The sequence below is a fragment of the Rosa chinensis genome, chromosome 6 (genome assembly GCF_002994745.2).
Source record: "Rosa chinensis cultivar Old Blush chromosome 6, RchiOBHm-V2, whole genome shotgun sequence".
Lineage (NCBI taxonomy): Eukaryota > Viridiplantae > Streptophyta > Magnoliopsida > Rosales > Rosaceae > Rosa > Rosa chinensis.
Genome location: NC_037093.1, coordinates 1,117,076 through 1,136,658, shown reverse-complemented (window position 1 = coordinate 1,136,658; position 19,583 = coordinate 1,117,076). Strand labels below are relative to the sequence as shown.

Below are 19,583 nucleotides of genomic sequence, written 5' to 3'. Positions count from 1 at the left end.
AAGGTGATCATCCTCCATCATGCACCATTGCTTTGTAAGAATCTGGAGGATATATATAATTTGTAATATGGGATTTTCCTAATTGTCCGTACGTTTTTCTTGGTTCCCTTGACTAGTCGGGGATGCTTTAGGTTTTGCCCGTCATTGTACTAGGTTGCTTTTTCTGTTTCTTCTCCTGTTAGTATATAAATGAATAGGTTTCTACTCCCTTTAGCTCAGACAAACCACTCAGAAAATGTGCGACTCAGAAGGTAACATAAAAGTTTGAATGAATGCTTCAACCATCGGAGGCACTTAATTTCCATTAATAAAATCAATGACTTTGGTAACAGCCTGTTCAACTGCAGCAGTTACTGCGACCAAATTTTGCATGAATTCTCATGCAGTTGGTGTTAGTATAAGAATTTTGAGTATTAGCATTCCCTATACAAAACAATGAGTCATAGGCCTATACAAAACAATGAGTCTTAGGCCTAGGTTAGAACTGTGTGAGTATTTGAAGTAAAGACTAAAGCGATTGAATCACAAGATGGGGTCTTCAACTGATCCTAGATGATTCTCTGAAAAGGTAATTCATTCATTTCATCTCATATAGCATGGTTGTTTCTTGTGTGATTGCATGCAGGGATTGAAGACTGTGTTTCAATTCCGAAGTAGTCTAAAAGGTATTTATGCGTGATTAATGTTAGTCTGCCATTATGGACGAGTTTCAATTGAAATCAATCATATGTATGATTTATAGGATTGCATTTTATTTGATTGATTTAGTTAGGAGAAATTTTAAATACACACCCCTAATCACTTAATACACATCCCTATTATTTTATATTTCAAATTAAATTTTGTAGGTAGGTATAATGACCAAAATAGACATCTATGCATTAGAAGACAAAAAAATAGTCATATTTTCCTTATATATATTATTCTATTTATGTATAAATTGTTAGATAAACACAACAAATTTCTATACATGGCCTCCTAACTTAATACAAGAATAAAGTTAGAAACTATCTAATTTAATTTTTCCTTAAATAAATTGTAATTAAGTGAGGTTAGAAACCATAATATTTAGAATTTCAAAATCAATGGCATTTAATGTTTTTAAAACGGATCACTTTACTCCCATTTTTTGGTTAATTTCCTTGTTTTTTTCTTAAGAGATATGATTAATCCATTTATTTTATAATATAAAATATCACGGGTGAAAAAATTTTGTACTTGCTAATTTGTTTGGCCCCTCTAATGACAACTTTGTAGTTCGGCATTGTGGAGAAACTACTGATATAATTTTGGTTAAATGTTCAACTCATAATTTTATACTTGATCAACATGGTGTTTGGTGGATGAGAACTCAAATAATACAAAACTTATTTATATGCATCTATTTAAAGGGAATAATAATAAATCTTTACGGATGTCTCAATAACTAACACAAGTAATCAATATGGTTATTTACAAAACATCAAGTAATATACTAGAATATACTAATCATATTAAATAGCAGCCTTAATATAGTCGAATAATAGGATATTTCATGATTTTTGATATTAATGATATTTTAGGTACTTTGGGTTGTGTATTTAGTAAAATATTAGAATGAGAAATTAAATGGGTGATGTATTTAGTATGGAGTGTGTATTAAGTAATTTGAGGTGTGCATTTAAAACTTCTCTTTAGTTAGTTATGCATAACATTTTATTTAGGGATGAAAATCAGTTTTTATTACCTAGATATATTAGGAATATTTCTTTCTTTAGGTAAAATCCTCATATAGTACCCGAACTATCACGAAATACACTTTTTGGTATCTACAAATTTTCAGGGAGTCCAGTGGTACCTATACTATCACTCCATTAGCCCTTACAGTACCTCTGTCCATTATTCCGTTAAAAATGTCTATGTGAAGGTCATGTGACACTCATGTGAGTAAAATAGTCTATTCATTCATAATTAAAATTATAAAACAGGATATTGATTTTGTCAGATTCAATAGCCATAATTATGGGTTAGAGTCTAACATGCACTTGAATAGAAAACAGACAAGTTCCGAACTCTACCAAGCAAATGCAAACCCATTACAAGACTGTTTAGAGCTCGCTTAGAAGCAAGCTTATAGTACAAAAAACAACTCTATGTCTCCTAGGCCAAACTCATATTCTAACCTCCCATTAGCCAATCACGCAATTGTGGTACCAACAGAACACTACTTCCTAGCAAACAAATAGGAGCCAACTCCTTGTCCATAAGCCGCTTGACAGCCAATCTTATTTAAGATAATTACCGACTCCCGAAGCAGTCATGATCTGAAATGATTGGTCCTGGACCATAAATCGACCCAAAAGCCCAAATATGTCCACCTCTTAGGCTAGGCCTACCCTCACCACTAAGTGATAAATGAGGGTGGCAAGACACCCTGCTTACAAGCACATACAATAGAGCCCAACAACCTAGATTTGAGCTAAGGCCCAAAAACCCCAGCCCAAACCCGAGTGAAATGGGCAGAAGCCCTAATCCCTTTTTACCATTCCATCACCGCCGGCGCCAGACCTTCAGGTGGCCGGCCTTTCCAGCCCAGCATCAATGAGTCTACCCACTGGCAATTAGAGCAAGAACCGGCAAACCCGTGGACTGTCAATCCAATCTCGTGTAACGTTCCATATCTTAATTTACCTGTTTACTAGTCATCTGGACGGTAAACGATAACTATTTTCACTTTTTACTTTGTTTTGATACTTTTAGTGGCCCTAAAAGTTGACTTTTTGTTCGGGTCAAAATTTGAGAAAATATTTTTCATGAAAGTTGTAGAGGATGTTAAACTGAGCGTGTGCATATGTGGTACGCTTAAATCGGAGTTCGTATGCAAAAGTTATGGCCAAAATACTAAAATTACTATTTATAGTAACTTTATATATATAGAGAAAGTACGGTAGTAAGTTTCCATATTTTTCCAGAAACTTACCGAGCTCTCCCTTTTTCTCCTCTCCACTCCCTTTCGCGTTTTCTGGGGTCTTCTTTGTCCGGCCATATCTTCCTCCACATGCCTCCAATCGACTTGATTCCAAAAACAATTTTTCTCGCCTTGATGTCTTCTACAACTTCTCAGAAGACATCGGGGTGAAAAACGAACTGTGGAGGGCGCTGCAAGGCCAAGAAGCCTCATAGCTCGAGCTGAAAATCGCCTCCCTTCACCGGATGATATCTCCCACGTCCGGCGTCCAATCGATGTGATTCCAGCTGGGCTAAGATCGCCTCCCCTTCCTCTACACGTTGGTACCCGTGGGTCTCTGCGATTTGACCCGAAAACCATGAATTCCGGCAATCACCGTTACTGTAGCAATTGGAGTTTTCAGGCAAATCTCCCAATTCCGGCCATCTCCGGCCACCAAACCAAGTCCAATAGAGGCGCCTCGAGCCAGTGATCATTTGCCCCTCAAGCTGCTAGCTCCAATTCATAGCGAGGAAGGAGAATCGAAGAGATGTTCAAATCGAGGGTTTTGAATTTTCTAGAAATTTTTCACCGGCCGAATTGGAGCTCTTCAAGGTAAAATTTGAACTTGTTGTAGTTGAGAAAAATGTTGGGTTTGTTGAATAGGTGGTGCTGCCAAATTTTGGTGGCCATTGGAGCTGGCCGCGATGGTGGTGGCGCCGCCACTGTGGGTGGCGCGTGGAGGCATGTAGGGCAGGTTTTTAATTCCTGTTTTTAGCCCATTTAAATCCTATAATTGTTGTAGAACTGGTAGATGTGAATTTGGTTGAAAATTGGAGAAGTTTTGTGTTGATTATCAATTTCCGAAATTTAGAATTCAATTATCGACTTACGAGAATCCGACCGTCGGATATCTCTCGGTTCTGCCTTGGAACCTTTAAATTAACGAATTGGCATTAGTGGTAAAATGTGGGTTGAATCTGAGAAGAAGTGGAGAGATGTTTTATGAGAATTTGATTTTGGGAGTCGTATTTAATTGTTGAATAGTTTATTCACTAATTATAATATTGTACAGGGCAATGTACTTGATCATCGGAATAAAACTGTGAGTGGACTTTTGTTTTTAAATAATGATGCATGCATTTATTTCTTAAAGTAATGCTTTAATTATTTATCATATTACATTTCGAGCATATGATTTATTTTCGGAGATTGATTTTGCTTTATCTCATATAATTGCTTTCGATAATGATTTGTTTCAGAAATTGGTTATGACTTATAATATTATTTGACGAATTATTTATTTCGGAGGTGATTTGCGGAATTATACTTTTTAATTATATATCTATTCGTCGATTTGAGATTTTTAAAGGATTTTCGAAATGGGATTTCGATGGAGTTATATTTCTTATTTATTTATCGACTTTCGGTTTTGGCATTGGGAATGCCTTGATGATGATCTTGGAATTGGTTTTGTTTCGATTTATGGAGATTATGTTTTATTTATTTTTGAACTTGAGATTATCTTGGCGTGTGGGAGACTTCGTTAGAAATTCATTTGCGAGAGTTGGGGAAGCCTTATGTATTTATGGATTTATTTTTGTTTTCGGATTTCTTTTGCCATACTTTGGGTGATTATTTATCATGCTAGCATTGATGTCCGCCTTTGTGGCGAGGTGATGGGATCACCGAAGCCCGTTTGCCTTTGTGGCATTGGTTACTATCTTTGTGACAGTAATGCTAAAGCCCAGTATCCTAATCGCTACACTTAGTGGTGTGTGGGTATATAACGGGAGTATATGGGAGTACTTTAGCCTAGGAGGCTATCACCCGAGTCTGGGAGGCTCATTTGTATGGCTATCTTCTTCCCCTACCTCTTATATTATTTTTGACTAGCGGGGCTAGTCCGATTTCCCTTAACCAGCGGGCTGGCTTGTTTTTAAGAGGTTCTCGATTTTTCTAAGATAAATGTTTTACCATTTGTGCATGCATCGAGTTTTTAAAGAAATAAATGTGGGAAAATATAAAATCCTTTCTCTTTTCAATTAATTATTTTTGTCCACTCACACTAACGTTTTTATGTACTTTTCCCTGGGCCATTTGGTTTCAAATGCCCCGTTTGCAGGCGAAATTAGTTGAGGTCGGGCGTACATGGAGTTGAGGCATAGTCAACAGCATGGCTTCCGCGTTTCCTTTGAATTAGGTTTTTCTTGTTTACCTTTCTATTAGAATTGCTCTGATTACCTGTGGGATTAATGTTTTTCAAGTTGCATTTTGTGTTATGTGAATTGGACGATGTTGTGATTTGGGGAGCATGGTGGCTCCAGGAGAATAAGGATGAGTGATTTAGAAGTGTAAATTTCCTTTCTACAGGTTTTGGGTAATCCATTTTAGGGGAAGTTCTGCCAAATTTATTGGAAGAATTTCTTCTAAGGTGGGCCCCGCAGGGTCAGTTTTAATTTCAGGGTGAAATCTGGGACGGGTCCTGTCATCTCGAGTGGTACTGAACAACGTAACCACCCCACCTGCACGAGATCAATTCGCCTCGACGTGCGCAACTTAATCTGCCTCCTCAACCAGTCGCTGCTAATCAACAACCAAGCCAACCAGCCACCGCTTCTACAATCTGTGATCCTCCTTCCGCATGAGAAGCAACCCCAGAAAGGAGAAGCACCGCGCCTGGTCAAACTAACGCCTGACACGGTCAGGCAAAGCGCCGCTGTCTGCTCGAAACCCTAGAGCTGGGCGAAGAGCCGCGTTTGGGTTCGCTCAAGAATATAGTGGTATTACCTACCGTATAAAATTTAATATATTGAATATCTATAATTAAAAAATATTTTGACATATAAAAAATAAATAAATAATACCCAATTTATTCTTCATTGTTATCGAGACACTTGGGTCAATTAATTTAAGTACTTTTATTTTTGTTTAATTTTTATTTTATTTTATGAAAATTTAATATATACTAATTTGGAGATAACTTTTGTCTCGAACAATTAATATGATTAATCAATAGAGATGGTAGGTAAATCTAGATATTCACTAAATTCAATTCTAAGTCTTTCTTTTAACTTAGTCTAATTTATTTTAATTTAGTTTAATCACAAATTTGTAAAAGAAATATGAAAAGTAGGTGTTTTACGATTTTACCCATACTTTAATGGAACAATTGACGGAAGTACTAAAATGGCTAACGGAGGGATAATACAGGCACCACTAGACTCCCTAAAAATTTGTAGGTACCAAAAAGTGCATTTCGTGATAGTTCAGGTACCATATAAAGATTTTCCCTTCTTTCTTAATAGAAATCAATTATTCTTAATAGAAATCAATTAGGTCTAGAGTTTTAAATTCCCTTGGAGTGTGTTTGGATGAGGGAAAAATTGAGGGAATTTAATTGAAAGTGAGGATTTCAAAATTCGTAAAAACCAACCAATTCCCTCGTTTGACATTATCAGATTGGAAGTTTTAAATTTCTCTATAGAAAAAAACGAAGGAATTCATTATTTAAATTCCCCACTTCAATTTTCACCAAAATATGTGTCATTTAGAACTCCTTTGTAGTATTCAATATTTATTTCCAAAACAAGGTTTTTTTTCTCTTTTATTTTTTTTATTTGTTTTAAACTTTCTTAATTTATTACACATTTCAAATCCTAAATAGATTTATAACGTAATGATAAATCATTATCAAGTACAGAGTTCCTAACACAAACCTTGGCTCTATATATGCTTGAACTCTTTGACGTAGACGCGAGTGCGACCTAGGGTTTTCTCTTCTTCTTTTTGGAGATCAGCGTTATCTTCCATCCTTGTTCTTGGATATTCTAAGTTGGAATTGCAGAGGCATTTGCAATACCACTACTCTGAGGGCTTTACGTGATTTGATCGCTCAAAATCAACCTCAAATAGTCTTCTTATGTGAGACAAAGATCGGTCAGATTGGGGATTTTAAGGCCCTGCATCGTGAATTAGGGTTTGCGCACTACAAGGAGGTCCTGAGTGATGGACAGTCTGGGGGTTTGGGTTTCTTTTGGACAGAGGATATTACGGTGCAAGTACTTACCTTCTCGTCACATCATATAGATTTAGAGGTTAGTTCTGGACCTGGTGAACCGCGTTGGAGGCTTACAGGCTTCTATGGCTATGCCAGAACTTGTGAGTGTGACCTGTCCTGGCAACTTATTAGAGATCTATGTGATTTTGATTCTCTTCCTTGGGTCATCATTGGGGATTTTAATGAAATTTTGAACAATGAAGAGAAAACTGGAGGTCCAATCCGTCCTGAAAGACAAATGCGTGGCTTTAGGGAGGCCTTAAGTTATAGTGAGTTGATTGATTTAGGGTTCCAGGGTGCTAAAATGACTTGGTGGAACTCTGAGACTCAACTCCGGTTGGATCGAGCGGTGGCTACGGCAAGTTGGAGTGATGTTTTTGGATTTTCTAGGGTTAAGCATCTTTCTCCTAGTGATTCTGATCACACACCCATATTGCTTCAAGCTAGCAGTGTGCCGTTGCCAAAGAGACCAAGAAGACATAGATTCAAATTTGAATCTTTTTGGCTCCAGCATGAGGAGTGTGATCCTTTGGTGCTAGAGAAGTGGCAAACTGATTTTGAAGGAGTCCCAATGTTTGCTTTGACTAGAAAGATCATGTGTACAAGGCGTGCCCTGGAATCTTGGCAGCAACAAACCTTCAGATTTCGGCAGCAACAAATGATTGAAGTTCTAGGGCGATTGGAATTCTTGATGGGAGAGCAATTGACCGTGGAACTTCATGAAGAAAAGAAAACTCTTATCGCTTCACTACAAGACCTGTTATCACCAGAAGAGGTATTTTGGAAACAACCAGCTAAGGTAATATGGTTGCAAGAAGGTGACTGAAATAGTGGTTTTTTTCACCGAAAACAGCGAATAGAAAGAGGAAAAATGCTCTTTTGGGTTTGTTTGATGCTGATGGAATTTGGAGAGATGATGATGATGGTACGGAAAGTGTGGTGACTTCTTACTTTTCGAAAATGTTTACTTCCTCAGCTCTAGATAGTGAGGCAGTGGATCTCACTCTGGCTGCAATCCAGCCTTGTGTTACTGCTGAGATGAACAAACAATTGTGTGAGCAATACACAGAGGAGGAGGTGCGATGTGCTTTATTCCAAATGTATCCGACTAAGTCCCCTGGACCTGACGGTATGCCACCTTTATTTTTCCAACACTATTGGGATTCTATTAGTAAAGATGTGATTGCTGTTGTTCAAAGTTTTTTGCATACAGGATTATTACTTAAACAAATAAACTTCACGCATGTTTGTTTGATTCCTAAAATGAAAATCCAGAGACTATGGAGGATTTGCGACTGATTGCTCTTTGTAACGTAATCTACAAGTTATGTTCTAAGGTAATTGCTAACAGATTGAAGGTGTTTTTGCCTTCTCTTATCTCTCCCTTTCAAAGTGCATTCGTTCCAGGAAGATTGATTACAGACAATATTTTAGTGGCAAATGAAGTCACTCACTTTGTGCATAACAAGAGGGCAGGTTAGGATGGGTACATGGCTCTGAAATTAGATCTTAGTAAGGCTTATGATAGAATGGAATGGGCTTTTTTACGCAAAGTGTTGGTGTGGTTTGGTTTTGCACAAAATTGGATTGATGTTGTTATGCAGTGTATTACCTCAGTAAGGTATTCCTTTCTGGTCCGGGGTAAACCTAGAGGCTTTGTGATTCCTTCTAGGGGTTTGAGGCAAAGTGATCCTCTTTCCCCTTATTTATTTCTATTTGGCGCGGAGAGCTTCTCTGCATTGCTGCAACAGAAACAGCGTTTGGGATTGCTTCCTGGTATTGCTATTTGCCAGAATCCCCCGAGAGTGAATCATCTGTTATTTGCAGATGATAGTATGCTTTATGCGCAACCTACCCCTGAGGCTTGCTTTCATATTAAAGAGGTGATCAAAGTGTATGGAAGAGCCTCTGGTCAAGTGGTGAATTTCAACAAGAGTTCAGTTGCGTTTAGTAAAAATGTTGGAGAGCCAACTCAAGGTTCAATGGCTCATTTGCTTGGTGTAGTGATTGTGGAATCACATGAAAGGTATCTTGGCTTGCCTACATACGTGGGACGTAAGGAAACTGCTACATTTGAATATATCAAGGAGAGACTTGGGGAGAAGCTGAAACTTTGGCAAGGAAAATTGCTCAGCGGTGATGGGAAGGATATTTTAATTCGAGTTGTCGCTCAGGCTCTTCCTAATTATGCTATGAGTGTGTTCCAACTTACAAAAAAACTTTGTGAGAACCTTGAGCAAATGTGTGCAAGGTTTTGGTGGGGAAGTTCCTCCGATAAACGCAAAATCCATTGGAAGAAGTGGGATGATTTGTGTCATGCTAAAGAAGTAGGTGGACTGGGGTTCAAAAGCTTATCTGAATTTAATATGTCTATGCTTGCCAAGCAAGCTTGGAGGGTGATTTCAAACCCTGAGTCTTTGGTGGCACAGTTGTATAAAGCACGTTATTATCCAGATGGCAATTTTTGGAATGGTGATGCTTATTCTACACCTTCTTACTCTTGGCGTAGTATTTTGCTACAAGGGAGTTTATTCAAACTGGTGCTTTTTGGCAGGTGGGGATTGGACATAATGTTTCAGTATGGAACGATGCTTGGATACCCAAGCTACCTTCTCATAAACCTCAAGTTGCTTTAGTGAGTCAACCAGATGTACAGACAGTGAATGAACTGATTATACCTCCCAATAATTGGGATGAGCACAAGGTACGCTCCATCTTTGTTCCTGATGAGGCTGCAGCTATTCTTTCTATTCCCTTGAGTAATAGGCAACCTGAAGATAGACTGACATGGCATTTGGAGAAAAAATGTATGTTTACTGTCAAATCGGCTTACCATTCTGCTTTTTCAAGAAAGGCTTCTACTCTTCCACCTTCTGTTGTTGCAAATCAGAGAGTCTGGAAAAAAATCTGGAATGCTAAGATGCCTAGTTCTGCTAAGGTCACTGCTTGGAAAATTTGTCATAACATTTTGCCCACTATGGATCGATTAGATTCTAGACATGTGGAATTGGAGTCTCAAGTTTGCGTGTTGTGCAATGTTGAAACTGAAACTATTATTCATATATGTCGTAACTGTACTTTTACAAGGGATGTTTTAGCTCTAATGCCAGCATAATGGGGTGTTGTTTGGGGTCTGCTACTGATGAGTTGGATGCCTTAAGTTGGTTACATTATTGCTCTGACAAATTATCTAAGACTACTTTTACTCAGCTGTTATTTTTGATTTGGGGAATATGGAAAGAAAGGAATGCTAGAGTATGGGATCATAAAATCACCTCAGCTTGTGATATAGCTCTCATGTCTACTAGCAGACTCAGTAATTTTATTTTTCACAACTCCAAGGTGCAACGAGTTCAAGGTATGGGACGACATATGAAATGGAAGGCACCTTCTCAAGGTTGGGTGAAGTTGAATTTTGATGAGGCCTATAATGTTGGGACTGGACGAGACGAGCTGCTGTGGGTTTTTTGGTTAGGGATGCACAAGGCACTTTCTTAAGGGGTGTTGGTAAAATAGTACATCATGTTCAATCAGCTGAACATGCTGAGCTTTTGGCTTGTAAGAGCATCTCCAATGGAGTTTTCTTTTAGCTTGTGTCAAATTCAAATTTGACATGTGACATGGCAATCCTCATTTTTGTCTAATCTTACTTCAACCGATATGTCAAAATTGTATGTTTTTTAAATATATTTTATTATATTTATTTTGTTTTTCTCAGTATAATTAATTTTTATAAAAAATAAAAAATAAAAAAACATATCAGAGCTCATCTCTTTCTCTGCTTCTTCTATTTCTTTTCAGTATCTTCTCTCTTTTCTCTCTCTGTAATCAAGTCCCACCCACCACCACCATCGGACCATCCCCGTAGCCACACCACCATTGTCGCACCTCCATCAAAGGCAGACTCCATTTGTCACAACCACCATTCCCCAGCCCAGATTCCGCAAAAACAAAAGCAAGCCACTCATTGTTGCCATACCTCATCCAACCATCACCATCGTCAGACCTTGATGAAGCGCCACAAGCCAGCTTGACAGACTCGGGGATAGACCGATCAAGCAAACCCAGATCCGGTATGAAACCAAATCAATCCGACCTAAAAGCAATCTCATCCCCCAATTCAACCATCCAAACACACTCCCCCCCTTGCCAGTCACTGGGAATACTCCTTCCTTGAACAACGCCCAAATTATTGATCAATCAAAGCCCAAATCAATCAAAATCTGCTTGATTCTCAAAGCCCAGAAGGATTTATGAAGGTTTTTTTATGAGTTGCTTTGGTCTGGGTAGGATGTGAGAGAGAGAGAGAGAGAGAGAGAGAGAGAGAGAACGCAGAAGGGAAGATAGAGAGAGAGGGGGGCGAGAAAGAAAGAGGGAGAATGAAAGAAACAATAAAAAAATAAAAGACAGAGAGAGTTGGGGCTGTCAAATTTGACAGAGCAAGGCTCAATGTCAATTCCACGTGTGTATGACCTATGGATTGGAGGAGTATTTCATCTGTCATTTGTTACCGTTTTGCCCTCCACGTGGATTTAACCACTCCATTGGAGATGGTCTAAGGAAGCAGTTTCTTTTGCGGTGGAGCAGGCTTTACAACCTATTATTTTTGAGACAGACTGCTTGGTCGTGCAGCAGCAGTTGGCTCATAGAGATGTTCAGAACACATCAATGCTTGGGAGACTTTATGATGATGTCAATGCTGAGTTACAAATCATGACCAGTTCAAGATTAGTTTATACTAGGAGGGAAGCAAATAAAGCTGCGCGTACTCTGGCAGCTTATGCTGCTGCACAAGACCAGAATTTCTTTTTTTCTTCTAGTCCTTCTTTTATTCAATATGTAATTGATGCTGAAAAGCATGATATACCCAGCGTTTGTTTTTGCTTATCAATAAAGTATAACCTCATTCAACTCAAAAAAAAAAACCGACTCCAATAAGCAACAGCTTAATTAATTATGTAATCTAGTGGGAAAAAAAAACAGCTTAATTATGTAATTTTTGAAATAAGCTACTTTATTTAACTTACGAAACACAATTTTGCAACTCTACTCAAGTAAATTTTTGTTAACCTGGGTCTATATATAACAAGGTTACAAGTTCACACTCAACAGGATAAAGCACATGTCTAAGTTGATTTGACATATACATAGTACAATGTACTCCGTAAAGTAAATTACTGATTTCGATAAACAAACTAGTAAACTATCCTTGATCATTCAGATTTCAGTCAAAAAAGAAAGACAAACTAGTAAATTAGAGTCTTTCTTAGATATCAAGACGATTGTATACAACAAAGAACACATTTCCATGTTGATATGAAGTTATTTGAAGATAAAACACCCTGCCTTGTTTTGTTATTTGTCATGCCTTCCCTTTTTTTAATCAACCTTTCTGCCACCGACTCTTGCTATTAGATGAGCTACACTATATACACTATAAGAAGAACAACTTCTGCACAAAGAACACCCTTCTGTAACCTCGATTTTCTTCCGAACTGACTTCTGTAATCTTTATTTCCTTCATTACTGACTAGACAAGTTGACAGCCCTTTAAATTTAGTACATTTTAGCCTTCAAATTGTGGTCAACAATGGTTTCACAAGACTCACCCCCAAGCCAAGCCTCAAGTATTCTCCACCATTTCATTGTCTCAGACTCCATGGCAGCTGAAAACCACATGGAAAACCAACACCAGCTTGAACCAGCACTAGCACATACCCTCAGTCTCTTGGTCAACTCCCCCGCATTCATTCTCTTGAGGAGAGAATGTCTAGATCACTAGACCTTCTTCATGCTCCTCCAATGGCCGCGGCGGAGGGATCGGATCATATGAGCCACACAAGGGTTCTAATGGACCAGCACCAAGCACTCTCACTGTCCCTTGGCTCACAGATGCTTCCTCTTCCTAGCTCTCATTCTGCTCATTATGTGACCGATGACTATTCGTTCATGGGGAATGCGCTTACTTCTTCTTCAAGCTCACTGAATCAGCAGTCTTTGGCAACAGTCATTGGGAATTCGAGATAGCTAAAGCCAGCTCAGTCACTATTACAAGAGATAGTGTTGGTGGAAAGGCAGTTGATATCAGCAGTGAAAAACATGTTGGGAAAATGTATGGTGGAGGTAGGAGAGGCTCAATGGGCCTTTCTTCTGAATTGAAAGCAGAGTTGTGCTGCAATGGCCTAATGTCAGCTGATAAACATGAATTTCAATCGAAAATCGCAAACCTCATCACCTTGCTGGAAGAGGTAGTGCATTGTCTATAGTATATATGCTCTTGATTCTTGATTATTTGGAAGGGTTTTTGTGTGGGACTAAATTGTATGCTTACTTTTGGTTTTCTATTTTGAGCAGGTTGAGGACAGATGTGAGAAGTACTACCATCAAATGGAAGAAGTGATGTCATCATTTGAGATGGTAGTGGGTGTGCAGGAGCAGCAAAGTCTTACACAGCTCTGGCTCTCAAGGCCATGTCCAGGCACTTTGGCAGCTTAAGGGATGCAATAATGTCATATATATCCAGAAAAGCGAAAGTTGATGCAAGATTTTCTGAAAGTGAGACAGTGTTAGACAGAAGAGAATGTCCCTTCAACAGCTTGGGATTATCCATGGCCAAAGGCAAGCAGCTTGGAGACCAATTAGAGGGCTGCATGAGAACTTGGCTTTTCAAACACTTTCTTCATCCGTAAGTCATCAATCCCAATCTGATTAGTAACTTGCCCTTTCTTTGACGTTGATTCAAAATAGCTAAACTGTATATGGTGTATTTACTTATGGTGCTCATAAAGTTATCCTTATGACTCTGAGAAGCTAATGTTGGCATCACAAACAGGCCTGTCCAAGAACCAAGTAATACTTCGTAACAGTTTTGTCTACGTCCTGATTTCATCATATGTCATCGCTTTCTTATAAACTGGTCTAACTATGTGATCATGTCAATATCATCATCAAATAAATGTCTGTTTCTGGTTTCAAATTGGTTCATAAATGCACGGGTTCGGCTTTGGAAACCTATGCTAGAGGAAATGTACAAAGAAGAATTTGCGGATTCTTCACAAGACTCGAATCCAGTAGCTAGTAGTTCCGTGACCGGTGAAAATGACACAGATCACACAGATGATTAAAGGGGAGAAGAATTAGATTGGACTGTCATTTCAAGTCTGAGTTATCTATTTTGGCAGTGATTTCAAGTGTGAAGTTCAATGTTAAAAGTTACCAACTAGAAAGAGTAGAAGGTTGTTTTGTGAAGTTGATCAGCAACTCTTGGAAAGTAGAGGGTTCGCTTACATGTACTTTGAACTACTAATTATATTTAATTTTGAGGCTCATATTAGTATTGAGTTATTTGCGCAAAGACTCTAAATGCTGAAGATCGAAAAGTGATAACTGCTCCATGGACGTGAAAAAGATATATAGAAACTCCAAAAGAACCTTATTGCAATGTGAAAGAACTATGAATAATGCTAGTAAGAGTTTTCATATTCCGCTCCGATCGTTCCCTCTATAAACAAAAATTCTACGTCTTTCTTTTTCAAAGGCTAGTAGCTTGTCAATCTGAATGTCACTTGTGTAACGAGTTATTTGATCCTGGTGTACCTGGCTCTACATCCACAAAAGCTTCAGTTTTGCAGTTGAATCATGCCTTGTGAAGTTTGATTCTGTGCCAGAGGTCACACTGTAGCAAGTACCAAGCCACACTCTCAGATTAATACAAGGGAAGCCAAAGAATCCTCTACTCATCAGGGTTTCATGATATCATATTTACGAACCCAGAACATAACCAGCAACAGACTATCATTTTAACTACTTCCCAGACTCTTCCTGGACTTGACCATCTGCAAAAGAACAGGTACCATTAGCTCATTTGAACGTTTAAAGAATCTAGTAACTGCATAAATGCAAAGTCAAATTTGAAAAACCCACTGGCAAGAGTGATCGCTAAGTTTGCTTGAGCATCTGCCTCAGAATTTAGCTCCTTTACAGGAATACAAGAACATGTCAGAATGTTATAAGCAGCCCCAATGGCAGTAAACTTGTCAGATATGAAGGCAAATAATATGTGCATGCAATTAACAAGATTATCCACAAAAAGTACCATAGAGGAGACAAACAGAATCAACTTCTCTCACCCTAAGAACATGACTGATCTTGAAGGAGACAAATCCATCCTTCAGTTTCTTCACCTCTTCATACAAAGTAGACAAGTTCTGATTTTTCACCTGCCATAATCCCTGAACCTGTGCCAGTAACCTTTATCAGTTACATATATACATTATATCAAAGAAATTGTTTTAACCTAAGATGCCATCTCAGTACACCAATCAATATTGTCAGCCGAGGTCCAGGGGTTCATGAAAACCATTTCAAAACAGAAAAAGTAAAGAAAGTCGATAATTGATGACCATGAATCAGAGATGACACAAACTGCTTGAGAAGCAGAAAATATTGACATAACCAACCTGCATACAGACGAGCTTGGAGTCACCTTGAACCAAAATCCTGGAAAAACCTTTTTTAAGCGCATATTTTAACCCTAAAATAACAGCTCGGTACTCAGCAGTGTTATTGGTTGCAACACCCAGACCTTCACGTAGTTTACAGATCTAAAAGAATTACATGGTCAGGGCTTTAAAAGAATCAAAAGGAACAGAAATAAATCCCAAAGCTAAAATTCATACCAAGGTTCCATCATCTGCTCGCAGTACAGCTCCAGCACCAGCTGCTCCAGGATTTCCTTTTGATGCACCATCAAATTGAAGGGTACAGCCCTACAATTACACATGGACACATTAGTATTTTGTTCCTTTTTTTTTTTTTTTGGGGGGGGGGGGGAGGGGGAAGCACTCTAGTCAAGGGGTACACACACAAATGCTGTCCTTTTTTTCAGCATATTTTGCTGTATTTGCTGCAGAATGTAATATAAACGACCTTTACAGATACCAAGGGCAACATAGATGAAGCGGAAAAAACAATGGGGATGACTAAAAAAAAAAAAAAAAACTAGTTTTTCCAAACCATCACCAGGACTTGAACTTACACGGCCAGAAGGGGGGACTTCAACTTCAGCCTTTTTCTTGGCCTGCTTTCTGGAAGGAGTATCTGATACAGAAGTTGAAACAATTACTTCCTACAAAACATTAGAAATTGTGTAAACTAAACGCAGCCATATGAAAGTCCATCCAACACATATGAAGGAATATACTCACATAGTAATACTATAATCAACCAACAACAGCACAGCAATAAGTTGTAGCCACATTATATGCACATCATATACATAAATAAACTTAAAGATTGAAAAGGGATAAACAAAGATACAACACGGAGACACAAGAAAACTAACAATGCCAAAGAACACAATAAAATCTTCACTACATAGTCAGAAATGCATGGTTGTTAATTTTCTTAAACGACAGCATTCAAATTCGGCAGCTGTTATGATTCCAAACTCACCACATTTTCTGTTTCAGCCTCTTGGTGGGATCTCTTCTTGGCTGCAGTCTTCTCAGACGTTTCGCCTTTTGAAGATGCTGGATCCTAAAATGCCAAAGAAAATTACATCACATTAAATCCGAAACCCTAAACAAGAACTCCTCTTTGCTCAAAACAAAACATTTCTCATCCGAAAGACCTAGCAAGTAGTCGAATCTTACGCCAAGAGGACAGTCCACAAGCTTGCCAAAAAGCTCATCTTTCATATCTGCAGCTGAAATAGTGTAGAGCGCATTCTGAAGTCCACAGGAAGCAAGATATTGCTCATCCTTCTTAGGCATAGAGTACCCTTTGTACACACTAATTGGAGGATCACATATCTAACACACCCAATTCAAACAAAAAGATCACAAATTTACCCAATTCAATTCAAACACAAATGAGAGAAAAAAGTAAATTCTTTAGGGTTTAGTAAATTACTGAAGAAGCTTGCTGAGCTTGGCAATCAGCGAAGCTCTTATAGACACCGACGACGTTTCCTTTGCGGACTACATAGAATGCGTCCTTTTCCGGGTCCATAACTCGTTTGGATCCTGACTTCTTCTTCCGCGGCCGAGACGACGTCGCTTTGCTCTGAGACGAGTAGAGCTGAGTCCGCAACCTTGAAACCGCCGACTCGAAGCTGATTAGCTTCACCCCAGCGTAGACGTCCAATTTTCGCTTGCAGGGTCCGTACAGAGCACCGGTCCCGAATGAACGACCTGCCGTTCGGAAAATCGCCGCCGTGTACGATGAGACCTGCGACAAGCAGTTCATTCCACGCCGTTTCTGTAGTGACTGGGAAAATGCGGAGGCTTTTGAAGGTTTTCGGGTTTTTTGCCGGGTTAAAACTCTCTGATCCAGTGTGGTCAGAGACTAGAATTATATCATGCACCACTTCAAAACCAAAGCTTTCAGTTTCAAAATTGAGCTATCAATTACTAATTAAAAATTTCGGTTTTTAATGATGTTTACCAAATTCTATATTTCAATTTTAGATATTACCAACTTTGAAACAAATAATTATTTGTAATACAAATTAGAATGGACGTACAATAATAAATTTTTCAATTTTATAATCATAAACTTTGTATTTATCTACTTATTATAGCTTTATTTTATACATATAACATTAAATTTGAGCCATTTTCAATAAAACTAGGTTATTTAACCATCTTTGTTGAGATTGCTTTAAGTACATGTACTATTAATACAGTATATGTAGCAATATTCATATTTATTTTTTAATATATATGTATGTGTATTGAAAATTATAGTATACCCTTGTCCACATCTAAGTAAATAGGAATTTTCAACTTTTATAAATAATTCCTTTGTTTCTATAAAACTAAAAGTATAGAAATATAAAAATGATCAGGACAGTAAAAGAATCAGATTTCCAGTCATATAAGAAACCATGAGGGTCATGAGAAAATCTAGCAACGGTAATAATGATAGAATCATCTAAAGTTTCAAATATTCCGCAGTGTGAATATCTGTACACCAGAACCTAATATCTGCCTTTTGAGTCATTCTGTTTCCTAATTTACTTTTCATATTCTGTATAAGCATGATTCATGGTTTCAGTTTTAGTGCATTATTAGCTCTCTCAGTGATTAGGTTTTCCTTTTGAGTTGTGATTGTCTTTTAGTTCACTTTTGCTCACCATTTAGTAAAAGCAAGCTTGGTAGAGCTCTGTCATGTTGTTAATTTCCAGATTTCTTAAAAGCAAACATCTGTGCATTCTTCAACTAAATACCAACAAACTTGACTCATGTACATGGGACACAATCTATAAGCTTCAATAAAGCAAAGTAATATGCCATTAAGATCAACATCGTAGCACCAACTAAAGGACGCAGTAGCAATGAAAAAAATACAATCTGGCATTTTGTTGTTCAGTACCAACTAAAGGTTGTAGTATGTAAAGCTTCAGTATATATTGTTATCAAAAACTCATAGCAGTATGATTACTTAATATTTCTTAACTTTACACGAAGCAAATAGATATCTACTTTGAGGTTGGTAAAAAAATTAAGGAAACGAAAAGAAAACCAATATTTTTTAGGACAAATTTGTATATGCAGAGATTACCAAACTCTCTATACTAATATTAGTAAAAGAAAGCAGCTCCCAAACAATTGTTCATATAAATAGTGTTCAGATTGAACTAAACAGGACTACAAACAATAAATCAATAATTATGAACTAAAATCATTCAACAGAAAATAGTTGTTTTTACTGTTATTTATCTCAGATTGAAGAAATCAGTTCAAAATTTTCAAATTTATCATCCCCATCAGATTAATCTACAAACCATCAATCATAATGTAAACTTTATGATTAAAATTGCAAATCTTACATCAAATGAAAGAATCAAAATCCCAAATTTTATATCAAATGTGGGAGATGAGATTTGAAAACCAAACTTGTTCTATTTGTTTTCATCCCAACCTTACTATCTAAGAGTACCAAAATAATTTGGTTTTTGGAACTACTGAAAAGGTAAAGCAGAGCATACAAAATAAAATCAAATTGCATACATAAACAATTGAATTGAGGAAAAGAGTTAACAAAAACCTTCATCTTCACAGATTGTAAAAGATGAGAAATCCTATCTTAGGAAGGAAATCAGATGAGTAGCTATGACGACGATATTGATTTTACCAAGCTCGAATCTTACCAGGCTTTCACTGCTGTTGATTTTGACGGCTGCGAAACAGTGAATATGCGTTTGATGCTGTTTTTTTTTGGGTCTGCGAGGATCTTCTTGGTTTACGTTGCTTCTTTCCTACAATGGCTTATTGGTTCTGAAAGGCTATCCTGCCATCAAGTCTAGTTTAAATCTTAAAATGTCGAAGCTTTTAACTCATGAAAACTATTTTTAATGAATTTCAATACGCAACAATTTAATGATGTAATTTTTAAAATAAATTGCTTTATTTGTAAATTATTTTGCTACTTAACTTATAAGTTAAGCAGTTTTTTGCCAACATGAGTCTGTATATAACAGGTTACAACTTCACACTCCAAAGGATAAAGCACATATCTAAATTGATTCGGCATATACATGTACAACTCAGTAGAGAAACTAGTAAACTATCCTCGATCATTCAGATTTCAGCC

General features: G+C 37.6%; 2 protein-coding genes, 1 long non-coding RNA gene and 1 pseudogene across 3 annotated transcripts; 3 read left to right on the top strand and 1 right to left on the bottom strand.

The window, feature by feature from the left end:
• Nucleotides 1–2,964: 2,964 nt before the first annotated feature.
• Nucleotides 2,965–5,099, top strand: LOC121050152. Its single transcript, XR_005802131.1, has 3 exons — nucleotides 2,965–3,541; nucleotides 4,002–4,031; nucleotides 5,052–5,099. It is a non-coding gene; the product is annotated as an uncharacterized LOC121050152 (long non-coding RNA).
• A 1,016-nt stretch (nucleotides 5,100–6,115) lies between these two features.
• LOC112169513 lies at nucleotides 6,116–10,101 on the top strand. The gene is made up of 6 exons (XM_040507894.1): nucleotides 6,116–6,168; nucleotides 6,774–7,804; nucleotides 7,963–8,115; nucleotides 8,262–8,323; nucleotides 8,591–9,382; nucleotides 9,541–10,101. Exons 1-6 carry the CDS (start codon nucleotides 6,116–6,118, stop codon nucleotides 10,099–10,101), a joined length of 2,652 nt encoding a protein of 883 aa, XP_040363828.1.
• Nucleotides 10,102–12,698: 2,597 nt separating this feature from the next.
• Nucleotides 12,699–14,146, top strand: LOC121049743 (annotated as a pseudogene).
• A 220-nt stretch (nucleotides 14,147–14,366) lies between these two features.
• On the bottom strand, nucleotides 14,367–17,323 carry LOC112172742. The gene is made up of 9 exons (XM_024310210.2): nucleotides 16,899–17,323; nucleotides 16,640–16,798; nucleotides 16,440–16,523; nucleotides 16,024–16,113; nucleotides 15,665–15,754; nucleotides 15,446–15,589; nucleotides 15,116–15,223; nucleotides 14,910–14,961; nucleotides 14,367–14,821 (listed from the first exon to the last, which is right to left on the bottom strand). The coding sequence occupies exons 1-9, from the start codon at nucleotides 17,232–17,234 to the stop codon at nucleotides 14,790–14,792; spliced, it is 1,095 nt and encodes a 364-aa protein (XP_024165978.1). The 5' UTR covers nucleotides 17,235–17,323; the 3' UTR covers nucleotides 14,367–14,789.
• Between the last annotated feature and the right edge of the window lie 2,260 nt (nucleotides 17,324–19,583).

Bases quoted from the DNA above. Each gene is read 5' to 3' on its own strand.
- LOC112169513 (XM_040507894.1), top strand. From the start codon at position 6,116: ATGGCTAACGGAGGGATAATACAGGCACCACTAGACTCCCTAAAAATT. The intron at 6,169-6,773 runs GTACCAAAAAGT...TTGGAATTGCAG, and splicing joins GACTCCCTAAAAATTTGTAG to AGGCATTTGCAATACCACTA. The intron at 8,324-8,590 runs GTAATTGCTAAC...GTTGTTATGCAG, and splicing joins TCTACAAGTTATGTTCTAAG to TGTATTACCTCAGTAAGGTA.
- LOC112172742 (XM_024310210.2), bottom strand. From the start codon at position 17,234: ATGAACTGCTTGTCGCAGGTCTCATCGTACACGGCGGCGATTTTCCGA. The intron at 16,114-16,439 runs GTGAGTTTGGAA...AATGTTTTGTAG, and splicing joins AGGCTGAAACAGAAAATGTG to GAAGTAATTGTTTCAACTTC. The intron at 14,822-14,909 runs GTGGGTTTTTCA...GTTCTTTTGCAG, and splicing joins CTTAGCGATCACTCTTGCCA to ATGGTCAAGTCCAGGAAGAG.